Source organism: Anabrus simplex, chromosome 9, assembly GCF_040414725.1.
Source record: "Anabrus simplex isolate iqAnaSimp1 chromosome 9, ASM4041472v1, whole genome shotgun sequence".
Classification (NCBI taxonomy): Eukaryota; Metazoa; Arthropoda; class Insecta; order Orthoptera; family Tettigoniidae; genus Anabrus; species Anabrus simplex.
This window is the reverse complement of record NC_090273.1, coordinates 52,400,665-52,419,161: the sequence shown is the minus strand read 5'-3', so window position 1 is coordinate 52,419,161 and position 18,497 is coordinate 52,400,665. Positions and strand designations below refer to the sequence as shown.

Below are 18,497 nucleotides of genomic sequence, written 5' to 3'. Positions count from 1 at the left end.
TGGGTGTCCAATCATTTTTTTGTTTTACAACTTGCTTGACGTCCCACCTACACAGATACGTCTTATGGCGACAATGGGATAGAAATGGTCTAGGACTGGGAAGGAATCAGCCATGGCCTTAATTAATGTACAGCCCCAAAATTTGCCTGGTGCAAAAAACCATCTTCAGGGTTGCCAACAGAGCAGCCGCAACCCACTATCTCCCACAGGCAAGCTCACAGCTACATGCCTCTAACCACATGGCCATCTTGCCTGGTGTGTCCAATCATTAATGGCAATATAGTGTATATAACAGCATAGTATAAATACTAAAATACTTACTTATCTATTGAGTCCAGGCTTACTTCCTTGATTTCAGAACTGTTTGACATATTCTGAAAATAAAAAATGTCTTAGTACCATGCAAGTGTTCAAAATTATTCTATGATTGCAAATTAACTTTCTCTCCCATATGACTTAACATAATGTTAGCAGTAAATTGACAAGTTTAAATAGCTTGAATCATTTTCTAGAAATAGTTTTTTTGTTATTCAAGACTGGGCAAAGACAGCAAGAATAATCTACATATATAAAATAAGAGTTTTGTCTGTACATTGCTCAGAATTTTCAAATAACGGTACTTCTGTATCGGTCATGTCCGCAGTAACAGTAACTTTTTACTTTTTCATAATTTCTGCCTGTCTCTCTGTATGTATGTACGTACATACACGCATCACGAGAAAACTGCTGAAGAGAATTTAATTAAAATCGGTATGTAAAGTCGGGGAATGAGCCACTACAATCTAGGCTATAAATAATTTTATGCATGCTGAGTGAAATGGTAGCTTAATGAAAGACCTAAAATTTAATTCTCAAATGTTTATGTTATTAGTGGTCATATCAATAAATACTACGTTGCTAAAGTTATATAGAATTAAATTTCCGATCATTTATGTCATATATTTTTACCGTATCAGCTGTGATAAAAGAGGTATTCATGAATTTGTATTTTTGTTGGCGAACCATGAGAAAATAGGTAAAGGGAATTTAATGAAAACCGGTATATAGAGTCGAGGAATAGGAAACTACAGTCTAAGCTATACACATTTTTGTTCACCCTGGATGATATGGTAGTTTAGGGGAAGGCACCTAAAATGTATTTTTTGCATAGCTGTGTTATTGGTCCTATCGAAAAGTACTGCATAACAAAAGTTATAGAGAATCCAATTTCTGATCATTTGTTTTATTCAGTTTTACGGTAATGACTATGGTAAGAATGGTATTTCAGGGTTGAAAGAATAGTAAATGTGAAGGCTCATAGAATTGATCAACAATAACATTACACTGACCATGGTTTGTTGTGATATTCTTTGTCTCTTATGCTGCCACTCATCTCCGACAGATGATGGGATTACTGCTGCATACTGAGTATAACAGCCTACCTGAATATAGGCAGGAAATAGCTGGGGAGTTAGATAACTTTCTTCTTTAGCATGCCATTCCTCTGGTCATGCATTTTCTGATACTGCTGGTATGTAACACACTGGTTCATTCCAGCTGTTCGATCCCTACTTTGACGCACTGATTGGAATGATCAATGTGTACATTTAACAGTATAATGGCAGAGGCTCACTTATGACCTGATCTAGAATTAGAAATTATATCACCACAATTCACTAAATAACTCAAAATTCAAACCTGAAAAGAGCCATTGCTTAAGAAAAGCTTCTTCCTCTTCACTTTTATTAAATTCTACATTCCTTTTATTCAAAATTAGCAGCCAAGACGGGTTTTTCTCTCTGCCATGGAGGAAAAATTTGCCTCCAAGTCAGATAGTTCTTTCCCCCATCAGTGTAGTGAATTGAGATTTTCTGACTCACTGGGTACTCCTATTAAACAGATGAGTAAAAGGGCATAGATTTTTCCCTGGGACTCTATACTATTCACCACCCCTACCCCTCCAAAATTAAAGAGTGTTCACGGCCACGACTGCCTGCGGCCTGGTCATTCCAGCTCTGGAACTTTGGACATAGCATAGTACTGTTCAATTAAAAGTGAGAAAATGTGTGGTTTTTCATTTGATCAAGTATTTCATATGATAACATTGCTTTTAATTGCGACACTTCTACTGCCGTCATTATAATGACCAATATTGATTTCAGTTGGGAAAACCACTAAGACAGTCTTTCCGAGGATGTAAAAAAAAACAGGTGGTCAGTGAGTGTCTGCCATTATTATGAAAACACGAGGGCCTACCATTACAATGAAAATCCCCTAACCCAGTCTTCACATAAGAAAATACCTACAATCTTACTTACAACGTATATACTACCTAACCTAGAATTCTGAATACAATGTAGAATTCCACTGCGAAGCACGGGTACATCAGCTAGTTATAGTATACAGTGTAAAGTGTTCACAAATAAACCATTTACTTTGTGTTGTGCACATCATCTCTTATGTATACAACTTATATAATTCTCACGGTCATTTTGTCCTTCCAAACTACAGGTGCAACCTCCCCTCTTCACACTATAGCAGTCACCATTTCGGAAGACCCTTGGCCTGGGGTGCACCTCGGTAAATCACGTGACCTTCATCCGATAGCAAACAAATAGAAACACATCTCCTGTCATCTGTGGTGAGGGATGGAGGGCCGGCAACATCGCAGTCAGGAAATGAGTAAGACAAACACTGCCATCCTTTCTCTCTCTGTGTGGCCAAGTGCCTTCCTAAGTGGTGACTGTATAGTTCCTTAGAACAAGATTTCACATCACCTGGCAACTCACCATTCTCCCTAATAGTACCACTAATTTGAGTCTTGTGTTTGAGCAGAGAACACACTACTGTAATAATTGTCTTGATATATGAGATGCCACATACCAAGGAAAGGCCTCAAGACTGACAGTATTGTTTGTTCTGATTTCTTTTCCCTCACCTCCGTATATCTCCATGATGCAGATATAATCAGTGTTACCCTTACAGACCATTCTTACCAAAATACAATATCTAGTCAACTTTTCCAGGTTATATGCTCTAAATTTGAGATATCCTGTTGCATGGGTTTTATAAGGACTGAAATTTTGGCAGAAAAAATCTAAAAGGGGTGAACTTTATGGAGCCTATTTGTATCATTTGTAGCCTGTATATTGTTACCAAAATGAAGGTTATGTAAGTAACTGTTCAAATCATTTTGGGTCATTGACTTGGAGTGTATGGGTGTTTCTATGAGATGATCAGTTGACCAGCAGTCTTCCAACATAATTTCATTACCTGTCCCATCAATTCAAACAAAGCAAAACATTTCCTCATCTCATTGCTAGTTATTTCAGCCCACTTCAAGCTCTTAGGGGATATTTTATTCAGTGAAACATCTTGCTGGTGACACAAGTTTGTTTGCTCCATCACAAGTTAAAAAAATCATAAAAATAAGACCTACTATTTGTTCAATATTTTCAGATTCATCAAGTCCTACCGTTATTCCCGTAATTCCTGAGAAATCTTCTGATGTCGGTGCACTATTATTTACCCTACCGACTATTCATTAGGTGAAATAGAAATATCACTTCCACTCACATAATTTTCATTGTAATTCGTGACCTCGATAATTTCATATTATCTTGAAGGGCGTATATCTTCAGCATCACAACTCTCACTTTCCTCAAAAGAGCTTGCAATATCAAACTCACCTTCTTCAACGTCACGTGGTCATTCCAAATACTTACCATCTGCATACAGGTCATTAAATATTTCGTCTGGATGCAAACACACAGTTCGTGTGGGAATTCCATTTTAGCCACCACATAGCTCTTTGAACAACATAAACATGAGGTCAGAAAATAAGAAAATGAATCATAAAACAAAAGAAGAACAAAAAGTAAAGGTAGCATGGAATATACAAAACCTTCAACACCAAGATTCTATCAACCTTAACCACCAGCTTCAGAAATTCAGGTATGTCAATGAATCGTATCCATGAAATTTCATTAAAAATTTTGTCTTACATGAAAGATAATGGAAAAAATTGAAGAAGAATCACTGGATTTTCAGAAAAACCTGGTTGAAAACAGCTACCAGGCAAGCTTCCAGTTTTGGGAACTGAATTGGAATTACTGTCTTGCCCTACGTAAGTAACATCTTGAAGATGACTGTAGCCACTAACTTATGGGATATACCAATTATTTTATGTCGCTGGGAATATATAATTAGTAAATTTTGGGCAATGAGATGCATTAACCCATTGGAATACCAATTTTCCAGCCCTCTGCATGCTAAGAATTAGCATTTAATTCAAGCAAGTCACAGTTATTTGTAATATTATCATAACTTAAATCTATCAGTTAAAATAATCGTTTGTAGGTTCTCAGGGAATTTTAACTTATAAAATGAAAGAATCATGAATATTACCTCTGCTTTTTCGGCATTTCAGTAGTCTTTCATGATGTGGAAAATTCTAAAGCAATCAGGGATGTGCCAAACTATGATACACTTATCACATTTATAGTACTATGTACATAGATGGATCAAAAGGTTAGTTGCACTAACGCACCGCAGCAGCACGCTGTGTGTCGCAAACGTGGGCACAGCAGAGAAAGGGACAGACACTGCCCACACGTCTGTTAGGCAGGTTGCTGTGGTGTCTCGTCTAGTATTGTATGAATAGCAGCCAAATGCAATGGCGCGTCAACTGGACGTTAACTCCAAATATGAGGTGCGTGCAACGATCCGATTCCTATGGGCCAAAAGGAAGAACTGCACTGACATTCATCATGAAATTAGTGCTGTGTATGGGGAGTGGACCATTTCCTGGCAAGGTATCGTAAAGTGGTGTCAGCAATTCAAAGCCGGACGCATGGATATCACGGACAACCATCGCGAAGGCAGGCCCGCAACGTCCAGGACCTGTGCAAATGTCAACAGTGTGAATGCGATCATTAGACAGAACCGGCGCATTAAACTGAGAGAAATCACGACGCAGCTGAACATTACATAAAATCAGCTTCATGGTCCGTATCGCACTTCAATAGATTCACAATTAAGTATTTATTTATTTTCCACCTAGTCGATACAATGATTGCTTAAGGCAATTTTTAATAGTCAAAAGTGGTACATGTTTCGTATATTATCAACATCTTCAGCCACATAACACTGTTTAGATGAAAAATATATAAAATTGACAAAGTAATGCTTTAGAGGAAGTGTCCTTAAAATTAACATAAGATTGACACTTCCTCTAAAGCATTACTTTGTCAATTTTATATATTTTTCATCTAAACAGTGTTATGTGGCTGAAGATGTTGATAATATACGAAGCAGCTGAACATGTCGTATGGGAGTGTGTTTTTGCCATTGTTCACGAGAACCTTGGATATCGTAAGCTGTGTGAAAGATGGGTCCCACGTCTTCTCACCGATGAGCACAAGGGACAATGTTTCCAATCCTCCCTGGCATTTTTGCAATGCTACGCCGCAGACGGCAACGGGTTTCTGCGGCGAATCGTCACAGGCGACAAAACTTGGGTCCACCACTTCACCCCCGACAGGAAGTGAGCATCAACGGAATGGGTGCACCCCTCATCACCACAACGAAAGAAGGCCAAGCTTCAACCTTCAGCCGGTAAGGTTATGGCGACAGTGTTCTTTGACATGGAGGGTTTGCTGCACGTGGAATTCATGCCGAAAGGAATGACGATCAATGCGGCATCGTATTGTCAAACGTTGCACTGGTTGCATAAAGCGATTAAAGAGAAGTGCCGGTGTGATTTTGTTGCACAATAATGCAACACCTCACAACGCCCACCAAACGAGAGAACTGCTGCAGCGTTCCAAGTGGGAGGTCTGGCAACATCCACCCTACAGTCCTGACCTAGCGCCATGTGACTTTCATCTGTTCGGTAAGCTCAAAATGGAGCTCAGTAGTCGACATTTCCAGACTGATGAGGAGGTGATGGCCGCTGTCTCCGAGTGGTTGCAAAACGCTGGAGGAAATTTCTATGCATCCGGCATCGACAAGTTGATTGTGCGTTCGCAGAAATGTTTGGAGTCTGCTGGAAACTGTGTGGAAAAGTGACAGTACAGTGTATGTCGGATATAGTCGTGTTGCTGTTGTATAGGTGGTGTAATAAATGGCCATAACTGGGAAGTGCAACTTATTTTCTGATCTGCCCTCATAGTTGTATAGTATTGGAGCTATATCACTAGTCGCAGAAAATGAAAATTTGTCATCTGCTGGCCTTGGATGGAGACAGGCACAACAGGGATTCACACTCAATACTGAATAGAATATGAATCAGTCAATATTATAATGAAACTGCGAGAAAGAGCAATTCTTCCTCTTTCAAATAGTATACTTGCTCAAGTCTGATCAAGTTTCACATGGTTCGGATGTATATATTATGTCCCAAACTCTATTGCATCGACAGGAATCAATAGTATGTGCCAGTGATTAAACTGAATCGCTAATTTAATCTCAAATAGATGACAGAGTGAAATACTATCATTATTATATTGAAGAACCATCAATGACCTTTTTTGCCTTAGCATTTTCCGATACATACAGGGTCTGCACTCTGAATCGATGAGTGCCATTTTACACACTGCATTTCGTTTGAGCTGAATGATCTCCATGTCCCACCAATGTTTTGGCCTTCTGTAATGGGGACTGCCCTTGATGATGAAATCATAGACACCGTTACGTGATGATACCGTTTGCCGTTTTCAGGATATGGCCATACCACCACATTCTCTGTTGGATTGTGTCACTGAATATGTGATCAAGGAGATAAATTCCATGAGACCAGAGTGGCATACGCAACTCCATGGTGTGAAAAGGATGCTCGTCACACAGTAGTCCTTCATCTCCTTTCCATCTAAGGCATGCTACACTCATCCCTGCATTCATTTCCTGATCAATACCAAGATCTCAGATATTGGAAGCACCTAGTTTCCACTAGGCCTTGACAACTGATACTGATGGTGAATGTGAAGAATTACTAGTAATTTGTACATCAAATAAATTTAAAGAATGAGATACACAGGTTTCTACTGCAACAACAAATAATAACTTTACCCCTGAACTGGCAATGTTAAATCTTGTGATGGCAGCCTTATTTGGCAGCTTTTACTTGTCTGAATAAAATACAAAATATACGCAAGATATGAAATAAATATATGAAGTTGTATATATCCACAAAAAGTTAATACATTGAAGATTGTCCTGTTGACATGAAATTGCATGAATATTTTGTCAAGAAAAATGTACAGTATTTTCAAAAAGTGTAATTCCTAAATTCCAAAAAAACATAAACTTCATACAAATGCACACAAAACAAAAATATGTCACAAACAAACTGAGATATACGGATTGTCAATAATGTACTTGTAATGCACTAGGAAATGTCTCATCACTCTAAGAGGTATATTCTTGAAAATATTAGGGAAAATGTATTGGCATGCCTTGCCATGCCATGCCTTAGACCATGTTGTTACGATATTTTGCGGTATGACAGGCTCGTCATTACTTTCACTCTCCGATATTTCATGCGAAAAATAGCTAATGCACATTCCGAATATGACTGGGAATCTGTTAGTTCGTTCTCATTATCCACAAAGTCAGATCTGACAGTTTCATCTTTTAACAAATTTTGCCATAATTCATCATTAATTTTTCCTAATGAAGATGCCATATTTAGACACACACTCTACTATCAATTTATATAATCAACCAAATAACAAGATATATACAGAAGTAAATCTACAGAATAAAATGAAACAGAATAGCACAGCAGAGCCCATGAAAGTTTGTTTACAAACATTACAGCAATGGCGCTCAAACAGATGGTCAGAAAACTGCATTTATTTATTTCCATGAAATTGCGCCCAAAGAGGTTGTAAATATGAATGAAACTGAATTCATGACTGCTGTGCTCATCAAGTATGAAAGAAAAGTACACTGCCACGACATCTCTTGAAGAATTGAGGAAATTACATAATGAAATACGAACATATTCGACAGTTTCAGTTCTATGGTTAAAATTCAAGCTTTACTTGTGTAGTAAGTATTAACTGCCTTGTACAACTGAAACAAAAATTATTCTTACCTTCAAATACTCTGATGATGCACAGGCTGGTGGTTCCTTATCCAAACTGTTAGCAACAGACAATGATTTAGGAGCAGAACTGCTTGTTAGTGCAAGAAATAACCGAGATGCACTTTCTGATCCCAGAATAGTAGTTGGAATGGTCTCAGAACCACCCTGAAAATAAAGACAAGTAACAGGGTTTGGTTATGCTGCAATAGGCTTGGCAAGTTTGCTGTGGAATAGAACAATGTTAGAACGAAGTTAAAAAAATCCACAAAATGTCTTCAGCTCTTTTTAGCAACAATGAAAATCTCGATTATAAGATGTAAAATATAAGTGCATGTATTTAAAATGGAAAGAAATATTGCTGCAAAATATATAAGAAAACCATTATCTAGGTTATAGAAGACTCCTTATCAATTAATCCACCTGTATTCCACAACATGACTGTGAAAATGCTTAAAATTTTAATAAAGTAAAGGACGGGAAACCCAATAGATAACTGTACCCTGCATAAACTGTTTGCTAGCAATAATACATAGAAAAAAATAACAAATTGATTATCATAAATTGTTCTGTGTGAACTGATTAGGAGGCCAATCAGTTAAATAATCTAATAGGGGTGGCTATCTGGATAATCTCTCTCAGTGCTGAATGCCACATCATTACATTTTGCCACCCCAGGTTTGCTTTAAATTCAGTTACCAGAACTTTTAACTTGAGTGCTAACTCCAATGCAATAATAATAATAATAATAATAATAATAATAATAATAATAATAATAATAATAATAATAATAATAATAATAATAATAATAATAATCATAATAATAATAATAATAATAATAATAATAATAATAATACTTTTGTGTCTTATTGGAAAACCCTGGTTTTGTTTCTCCTGTACTGTATAAATACAGTAACAATAAGAATAGCAACTGAATGGATTTAGGATTGAGTTCAAGCAAGTCTAACATTTTTTTTTTTTTGCTATTTGCTTTACGTCACACCGACACAGATAGGTCTTATGGCGACAATAAGACAAGAAAGGCCTAGGAATGGGAAGGATTTTAAACTCTTGTTGACTAACAGGAAAACTGCGCGAGTTGGCTGTGCAGTTAGGGGCGAGCAAACATGAGCTTGCATCTGGGAGATAGCGGATTCGAACCCCACTGTCGGCAGCCCTGAAGATTGTTTCCGTGGTTTACCATTTTCACCCCAAGAACCTTAATTAAGTCTGCTACAGCTGATTCCTTCCCATCCCTAGGTCATTCCTATCCCACCATTGCCTATCTGTGTCGGTGCGAAGTAAAGCAAATTGTCAAAACAAAAACTAAGAAACAGGAAAATGTGTTCGCTAAAAAATATCTTCACTAAAGCATTCTTTAATAGCAGCTGAAGTATATTTTTTAGCAGAAAAAGTGTTATAATAAAGAGGTTAATTATTATAAATTAAAACAAGCCCAGTTTAGCTCGTTCAAAATAATGTACATACCTCAGTTTTAAATTCTGAATTAGAGTAGTCATCATCACATGATTCTTCTGGCGACCAGTTCATTAGATTTGGTTCCACGATCACTTCTTCTATGTGCTGTGAATCTCCAGATATTCCATCTGAAACTCCATTTTTCCTATCAGGTACACTGTCGGACCATGGCTGCGGTACATTGGATGCCTATAAAATAACCTTCATTGTACTTACACCAAAGCAAAGTAACAGGAAGGAAATTTTAGTGTGGTAATGTGAACGGGAGTGAACTGAAAGTAACAAAGATCATCAGTTGTAGGTTTTATTTATATTTAAGGGGAATTTACTCAGATACTTCAAAAATACATATGAAACAAATTTCACAAAATTAATTTTAAAATACTCCTTTATTCTTTACTCCCATTTCCTGATACAGGGTCAAGGATGAGGTGAGATGAAATTATGTGGCATGTTTTTACAGCCGGATACCCTTCATGCCAACCTCAGTTGGGGGGCTAATGATGATGTTCGAAATTAATGATGCTGAATGATGCTGCAAGGAATCAGCTGTGGCCTGTGAACAGGAACTCTGCTTGCATTTGCGTGGAAGTGAAAATGGTAAACTACAGAAAAACCATTTGCAGGATAGCCAATGGTGGCATTCAAACCTACTCGCCTTCCTAATGCAAAGCTTGGCTACATACAGTAGCTTTAAGACATTTAAGAGAAAACAGAAGTAATAGCTGGTGGAACAATCATGAGGCAGTCTAAATGGAAGGATTAGTAGTAGCAAGCTTCATAGCCTGAAATGAATGAATGAATTAGTGAATCAATGAATAAATAAATAAATTTGTGCCACAAAACTGATTTTTATATTTTAAGATTTGGTAGATTAGTAGGGTCTTTTCCATGTCACTTATATCAAGCCTAGAACTGCGAACCATCTCCAAGGGAGACAGTGCGCTGTTTCATTGAGTGTGATTGGCTCTCTGAGGGTGGCGTGCACCATCTTGGAGTAAATTACTACGGAAGTAGTGTTTACTAAAGAAGTCTATACTACAGAAGTAAATTGCTACGGGAGTTATTTACTCCGGAAGTAACATTGGAGAGTTCAAGTACAATTTACTCTTTTAGTTACTACTAGTTATTACTCGCAGAGTAGTGTTGTCTTTGTGCATCTTCTTTAAAGAAGTCTAAATGGATAAGGTTATGTGCGATAAGAAACGGGGGGAAAACATAAGCGAAAAAGATAAATCCTTGTTAACAGAGATAATGACGATCTATGCAAAGGATGTATAGGGTGTAAGAAACACAACATAAAGATGCTCGATAAGAAAAGAAATTCATGGAAAGCCGTGACAGAAGAATTCAATGCTTCAAGTGACGGAAAACACAGTGAAGAGCAAGTTAAGTTTCTGTGGAAGGACTTAAAAGCGAAGGCGGAAGCAAAGCAGAATGTCATGGACACGCAGGAAAAATTAAAACTGATGGTGGTTTCTTCATACAGATCACCTACATCCACAGCGAAATTTTCCCATTTTCACATCAGGCAAATGCTGGGTTGTACCTTAAGGCCACGGCCGATTCCCAACCCCTAGGCCATTCCTACCCTGTCGTTGCCCTAAAATCTATCTGTGCTGGTGTGACGTTAAGCAAATTGAAAAAAAAAACCGATAAATACCTCTTCCAATTTCTGAAAAGTTCACTGTTGTCACTGAGGGGGCAAAAAATGGGAATATGCATGCAGTCATAGTCAATTGCATCCACGATGTGTGGAAACCTGTCAACGTGAAGAATATCCTTTTATTTTCCGAACAATCACCATCATTTGCAGGCGTACCTCCCTCTTAGCCTCAACCAGTGCTTTAATAACGCAATGAAAGATACGGCCAGCAGTTGTGTGGTAAACGTTAATTAGATCACTGGCAACTGTACTGAAATGTTCTGGTATGAAACACTCATAGGGCACACAGCAACTGTAATTTGAGAGATAGGGTACAACAAAATTAAGACAGGAATTCAGCTGTAAGTGATCTCCAAGCAGATTTAGAAGGAAAGTAAAGGATTCCTTCCTAAAACCAAAAACGTTCCTGAAACTCTCTGTGTGCACATTATACTGCTCTCGCCTTTCACGCACTGTAGGCCTACGCACTATTACATTTCGCGTCGTTTTCTGCGTCAAGATCATCAATATAATCTAAGTAATCCATAAACACGTTTGAAACATCTTTCCTCTCATCAAGTCTAAACTTAGCTTACTCCATGCATGACGTAAGAGTAAATTCTAACCTATATTCGTGCGTTACTTACTTCTTTAGTAATATACTACAAGATGGTGCTCTTCATTTTACTCTTGTAGTAATTTAGTCCAGGAGTACCTGAAAGGACTAAAATACTTCGGAAGTAATTTACTCTCGTATGGAAGTCGCCGAATGCTGACTTCAAGAGTAGTTTACTACGGAAGTAGAACTTACTCTTGGTTGGTGCACGCCACGTTGAGAGATGATCTCCGAATTCAAATTTAGGTTTATTGTAAATCACCAGATGGCATTAATGTCAAGTCGTGCTGATTCTGGATAGGTTTATCTTTCATTTTGAAAGCCTTTGAGAAACAAATGAAGATCATAGGCTATTATTTAGCTGTGAAAGTGGAATGTTGACATAATGAGGTTGTACTGAGCAAAATGGCAGCCAATGCAAATTGTTTTCTGAAACAGAAATAATAGACAACTGGTTGTTGAGTAATGAAAAAGACACTTTGATTTTTGTAAGTATCATGTTTTTGAGACAAATTGTATGTGGAAATATCTTTTTCTTTTAGAGCAGGTAAGTAAGTATTAAAAAATATTTAAAAAATCGTTTTTATGATTAATTCAAAATAATGACAATGACTTTTCTATTTTTATCAAAATTATGTAGAACTGTCTTTCAGCTTTATATTGATGTATGATAAGGTTAAGTTATGATTACAATATGTTTTCAGACATTGTTTACTTTTTTGAGATAAATTGTACGTGAAAATATATTTTTCTTTTAGAGCAGGAGAGTACCTTGAAGTATTAAATAATATTTATAAAATCCTTTTTATGAATAATTCAAAATAATGACAATGACTCTTTTATTTTTATCAAAATGATGTAGAACCGTCTTTCAGCTTTATATTGATGTATGATAAGGTTAAGTTATGATTACGATGTGTTTTCAGACATTGTTTACTTTTATTCTGTGCATTGTGGAAAATTACTGCAGCATATGACAGATAAACCTGAAGGAGTTCTAGGTATACTTTTTTCTTTCTAAAATATTCAAAGTTTTATGTATTAGTGGGACATTTTGCATCCGAATATGTGTTTAAATGTTTACATTAGGAATTTTGGTTACAAAATTACATCATATCCATCCATTCATTCTTCATCCTCATGTTTTGAATTCTGGTCAGTGGTGGATTATGGATTTTTAATTATCCTTACATTTCGTGCCATTAGGGGCCGATGACTAGATGTTAGGTCCCTTTGAACAACAAGCATCATCATCATCATCATCATCATCACCACCACAAAATTACACAAATAGGTCTACCAAGCAAGTGGTTGTGCGGTTTGGGTCATGCAGCTATGAGCATGCATTTGGGAGATAGTGGGTTTGAACCCCATTGTCGGTAGCCCTGAAGATGATTTTCCACGTTTTCCCATTTTAACACCAGGTAAATGCTGGAACTGTATTTTAATTAAGGCCATGGTCACTTCCTTCCCACTCCTAGGCTTTTCCTATCCTATCGTTACCATAAGACCTATCTGTGTCGGTGCGACGTTAATCAAATTGAAGAAAATTTATTTTCTTTGAACAGATACCTATACATAGCTAAGTGCAAGAGGGTTAAATGACAATGTCATTGTCTTGATATTCTTGAATGACAGTGCCTCAAATTATCTGTTGATATACTGATGCAATAGGGCACTCATGTCTCATCCTTCTTGTATGCACAACCCACAATATTCAAGTTCAGTGTAATAGAAAGCTTTGAACCTGTTGTGACTAAAATTAAAAACAGAAATTACTGGAGAAAATGTGCAAAAAGTTGATTAAGAAGATCTGGACATGACTGTGTGCAAAAAACAATATAACTGCAATGGTTTATGCATTAATCAGTGGAAAATAATCCAAGAGACAACCTAAACAACGATGGTCCGATACAATACACAGCACTATGAAGAGCGCAAATCCTCACAGGCCCAATCAAATGGAAACAGTGTAACATATTGGACCCTACCACAAGGAAGAACAGATGCTCATGAACAAAAATGGGAGAAAAGGAAAGAAAGTTAAATGGCAGTTACAAACAAGCAAGCTTGTAGTTTTATGTGACTGTTGACTGTTGATATTGTATGCATAGACATGAGACCTCCAGTCTGGTTGCTTGGCTGAACGCGACATTGTTAAACTCCAGGCTGTACCCCCCACGTGCTTTATTTCTAGCTTATTTCCAATGATGAGTATGGTATCATTTGAATTTCCAGACTGGCGGGCAAAAATATATCAAAAGACACGCAATAACAATAACATATTACATAAATTATAAACATATGCTAACCTGCTCATCAGTAATGTGACTTTGAGTTTTTTTTGCTATTTTCTTTACGTCGCACCGACACAGATAGGTCTTATGGTGACGATGGGACAGGAAAGGCCTAGGAATGGGAAGGAAGCAGCTGTGGCCTTAATTAAGGTACAGCCCCAGCATTTGCCTGGTGTGAAAAGGGAAACCACGGAAAACCATCTTCAGGGCTGCCGACAGTGGGATTCGAACCTGCTATCTTCCGGATGTGTGCTCACAGCTGCACGCTCCAAACCACACGGCCAACTCGCACGGTGTGACTTTGAGTAGTAGTCACCCCATTCATTTGCATTTCTCAGTGCATTATCATTAATTATGTTATCAGCATCACTATCTTCACTGGAAGTTATAGCAAACTCATCCTCTGTATTACTCTCACACTCTGAATTACTTTCCCCACCATTATTAATGAGAAAATTAGCTACTTCTGTGTCACCAACAACTCTGCCAGAACCTGCCATGTTTACAAACAAACTTGAAACTTGTGTGCAAAGTAAAAAAAAATATAACTGACTGCGAATATATGTGTCACCTCTTTGGAATAATAGATAGCTCGAAGTATAGCCGAAAGTTGCCTCTTCCTGCCATCTTATGGTAAAGCTAATAACTATTATGAAATCCACATAGCATGCGCTTCAAATGGCATCGCACACTATTACACCATAGCAGACCAGTGGGCACATCGTTGCATCACACATGCTGGGGGGGGGGGGGGGTACGTTCACAGGACTTTGGGGTTCCATTCTTACATGGGCTGGTGATTTGAAGTCATCTGGTCAATACCTTTAGCTCAGATGCTTAGTGATTGTGTATGCCATAATACTAACCTTCATTTACAAACAACACATCACACTACAACCACCACAGAAATACGTAATAATGAATGTTTCCTTCAACATGGGATTGGCATCAGGAAAGGCATCCAGCTGTATAACTGGGCCAATCGCTAGGAGGAAGAAGAATAAGTAAAAAAAGGAAAAGAAGTCACGGGACTTCCCATTTTACAAGGAATCTGAACTACAGGAAGATAACATTTCATTTCAAAAATTCTGCATGGACAGGCTGGCAATTCAACTGCAACTACCTTGGTGAAAAATCAGTGATAGTATTGTGCAACATCATATCCCCAAACAGTTACAGTATGGTAATTTGTGCTCATAATTCATTCTTATTGAAACCACACCACCGGGTGAGTTGGCCATGCGGTTATAGGTGCGCAGCTGTGAGCTTGTATCCGGGAGATAGTGGGTTCGAATCCCACTGTAGGCAGCCCTGAAAATGGTTTTCCGTGGTTTCCCATTTTCACACCAGGCAAATGCTGGGGCTGTACCTTAATTGAGGCCACGGCCGCTTCCTTCCAACTCCTAGGCCTTTCCTATTCCATCATCACCATAAGACCCATCTGTGTCGGTGCGACGTAAAGCAACTAGCAAAAAAAAAAAACACACCTTAATCCATTGCTTCCAATTCAGGAAAAATGCATGTACTCACAAGTGAATCCTCCATTTTTAAGTTTCTGCATACAGCCTCTATGGGTACATCTTCAGATGCTCTGCTTTCTCCTTCTGTTCCTTTTTCAAGCACTGGATTGAACATTGGTTTTATTTCATCTTGCTCCTGCAGAAAAGCAAAGGTAACCCCGTGTGTTCAGATAGAAAGAAAAAACCCACAGTTATGGCCCTTCAGGCAACTAACTCAATGCTGAAAACATCCTAGGGATATGAGCTAAGAATTTTTGGTAAATGAAAATGAAAACCTACAACCTGTTTTCCAGTCATTGACCGGGTCAGGGATGGAATGAATGAAGCAGATATAGGCTATTAGTACGATGGGGTTGCCACTCCCAAAGTGATTTATTAATGACTGATAGATGCTATGAAATGAGAATGGAGAGTGTTGCTGGAATGAACGATGACAGGGAAAACCAGAGTACCCGGAGAAAAACCTGTCCCGCCTCCGCTTTGTCCAGCACAAATCTCACATGGAGAGACCGGGATTTGAACCACGGTACCCAGTGGTGAGAGGCCGATGCGCTGCCGTCTGAGCCACGGAGGCTTTTGGTAAATAAAATATAATAAATAAAATATAATGAAATATGAGAATATATTCTTTATTTATTCCTAAAGAATTATAATCCTTTTCTTAATCATTGTTATCTGGTCGAATAGAATAGCAGTTTGCCTCTTTCTACTAGTATGAGCGCTAATGTGAGTCAATGCAGAGTTTCACTTAAGCACCACTACTAGCGCTAATGTGAGTAAATGCAGAGTTTCATTTAAGCCCTTATAACTACATTTGGTGTAGACATTTTTCAAACAATCGAAAAACGCCTGAGGGTATTAAACCAAGGAACATATTACAGAATGAATTATGTACATAGGTTAATTTGGCTAGGATTTTAATAAAAAAAGAAAACGAGTAAAGAAACAAGTGATTATAGGCTGTTTTTTCAGAAATGCATTTAGGCTGCAAGACATTTTTGAAATTTGTAATTTTAGTTTGATAGAGCTATCTAGGACTCACAATTTTGAAACTTTCTGTGCCCTTTGGTCCTTCAACTTTCGGAACAATTGAGGAAATTGTTTAATTTTATGTTTTTCGTAGTATGGGGACCCCTACTTTGCCTGCTAAGATATGTTTTCAACATCAAAAAGGTGTTAGATGTGATCTAGGTACACATCATACATACGAATAAAACCTACAGTAATTTACATGGCCATTTAAAACAGACTACTGCATAAAGAGAGCATTCAAATTATTTATTTTAAGTTACTAATTTATATACAACCTGTGACAATAAAGTTCAGTGAATAAAGTCAGATGGATGATACAGCAACACTGGCGACACACAACGCTGCACCTGCGTAGCAGCGGGTTTTGACAACCTGCTCCCAACATTGTTCAGTTGAGCGTTGTGTGTGTGCCGTGTGACACAGTGTATGTTTAGTGCGTTGGTTGTGAACTGTGAACAGGAACAGGAACCACCAAAAGATCAATGTACAATTTTGTTTTAAGCTTGGCAAGACACCGAAAGAAATGCATGCAATGCTGGTACATGTTTATGAAGATCAAGCACTGTCCTTAAAGTGTGTGTACGAGTGGTTCGCCCGTTTTCGAGGAGTTCGGGAAAATGTTTCTGACAACCTCCCGTAGCAGAAGACCAGCGACCGCTGTCAGTGACGAAAACATTGAGAAGGTGAGGACATTAATCACAAATGATTGGCGATTAACTGTGCGCATGACAGTGGATGAACTGCAGATTAACCGTGAATCTGTGCGACAAATCATTACCCAGAAGTTAGGGTAGAGGAAAATATATTCTTGTCTTGTGCCACATCACTTGACTGACGATCAGAAGCAGGCACGTTTAAAGGCTTCGCAGGATTTTGTAGAAAAGGCGCTTGTGACACCAAATTTCTTGAGCTGTATTGTCACTGAGGATGAAACCTGGTGTCTCAGGTACGATCCTGAAATGAAACGGCAAAGCATGGAAGGCATTCTTCGGGATTTCCTCATTGGAAAAAGGTCAGAGCTGAAAAGTCATGCATCAAACTCGCTTTGAAAGGAAAGAGATTTCACGATATTCCTGACATCCAACAAAACATGATGAGGCTTTTGAACACCATCCCAAAGGAATCCTTCTTGCAAAGTTTCCAGGACATGTATCGCCGATCTCAGCAGTGCATAGTTATGGGAGGGGCTATTTCGAAGGACAGTAAGGTCGGTCACAGGTTGTATATAAGAGATTTCAGATGTCTGGCTCCTTGGCTGAATGGTCAGAATCACAGCCTCTAGTTCAGAGGGTCCTGTGTTCTATGCCCATCCAAGCCAAGGATTTTATCTGCATCCCATTAATTTCTCTGGATCAAGGATTGGGTGTGCAAGTTTGTCTCTTCAGACACACCCAACAGCTCTCTCTATGGATCGGTGGTAGGGTGCTGACCGACAGACCCCAAGATTGCACGTTCAAACCTGGTAGAGGTAGTCAGATTTTTGAAGGGTGGAAAAAAAAATCTATTCAACACTCCATGTTGTATGATGTTGGAATATAAAAGATCTTTGGTGATGCATATGGCATTCACCCAAAAATATTACTTAAAAACACAGCATAGGTTGCATGAGGGCTCTGTGTTAATCTGTCACTTGGTAGAGTAAAATAGAACATCAAAATTGATGAACAGGCAGAGTAGATTGCATCATATTAAAATGCCTGCATATGGTAGCTGATGTTATTTGTTTATTATAATTATTAACACATACAACACATTGCTCTAACCAACTACAACAGAAATGTACATTAGTGTATACTTCCCTTTACATAGGGTTGGCCTCGGGAAAGGAATCCTGCCATAAAAC

The 18,497-nt window shown here is 38.1% G+C and overlaps 1 protein-coding gene across 1 annotated transcript in view; it reads right to left on the bottom strand.

Moving 5' to 3' along the window:
- LOC137502176 (zinc finger protein 492-like) overlaps positions 1-15,754 on the bottom strand; it is a 49,454-nt gene extending 33,700 nt beyond the window's left edge. The window contains exons 1-4 of the mRNA XM_068229206.1: positions 15,633-15,754; positions 9,554-9,733; positions 8,078-8,233; positions 322-374 (exon numbers count right to left, since the gene is read on the bottom strand). Coding sequence (XP_068085307.1) covers positions 322-374; positions 8,078-8,233; positions 9,554-9,733; positions 15,633-15,737 — 494 coding nt within the window. The 5' untranslated portion in view covers positions 15,738-15,754. The remainder of the gene's footprint in view (positions 1-321; positions 375-8,077; positions 8,234-9,553; positions 9,734-15,632) is intronic.
- Positions 15,755-18,497: the final 2,743 nt, after the last annotated feature.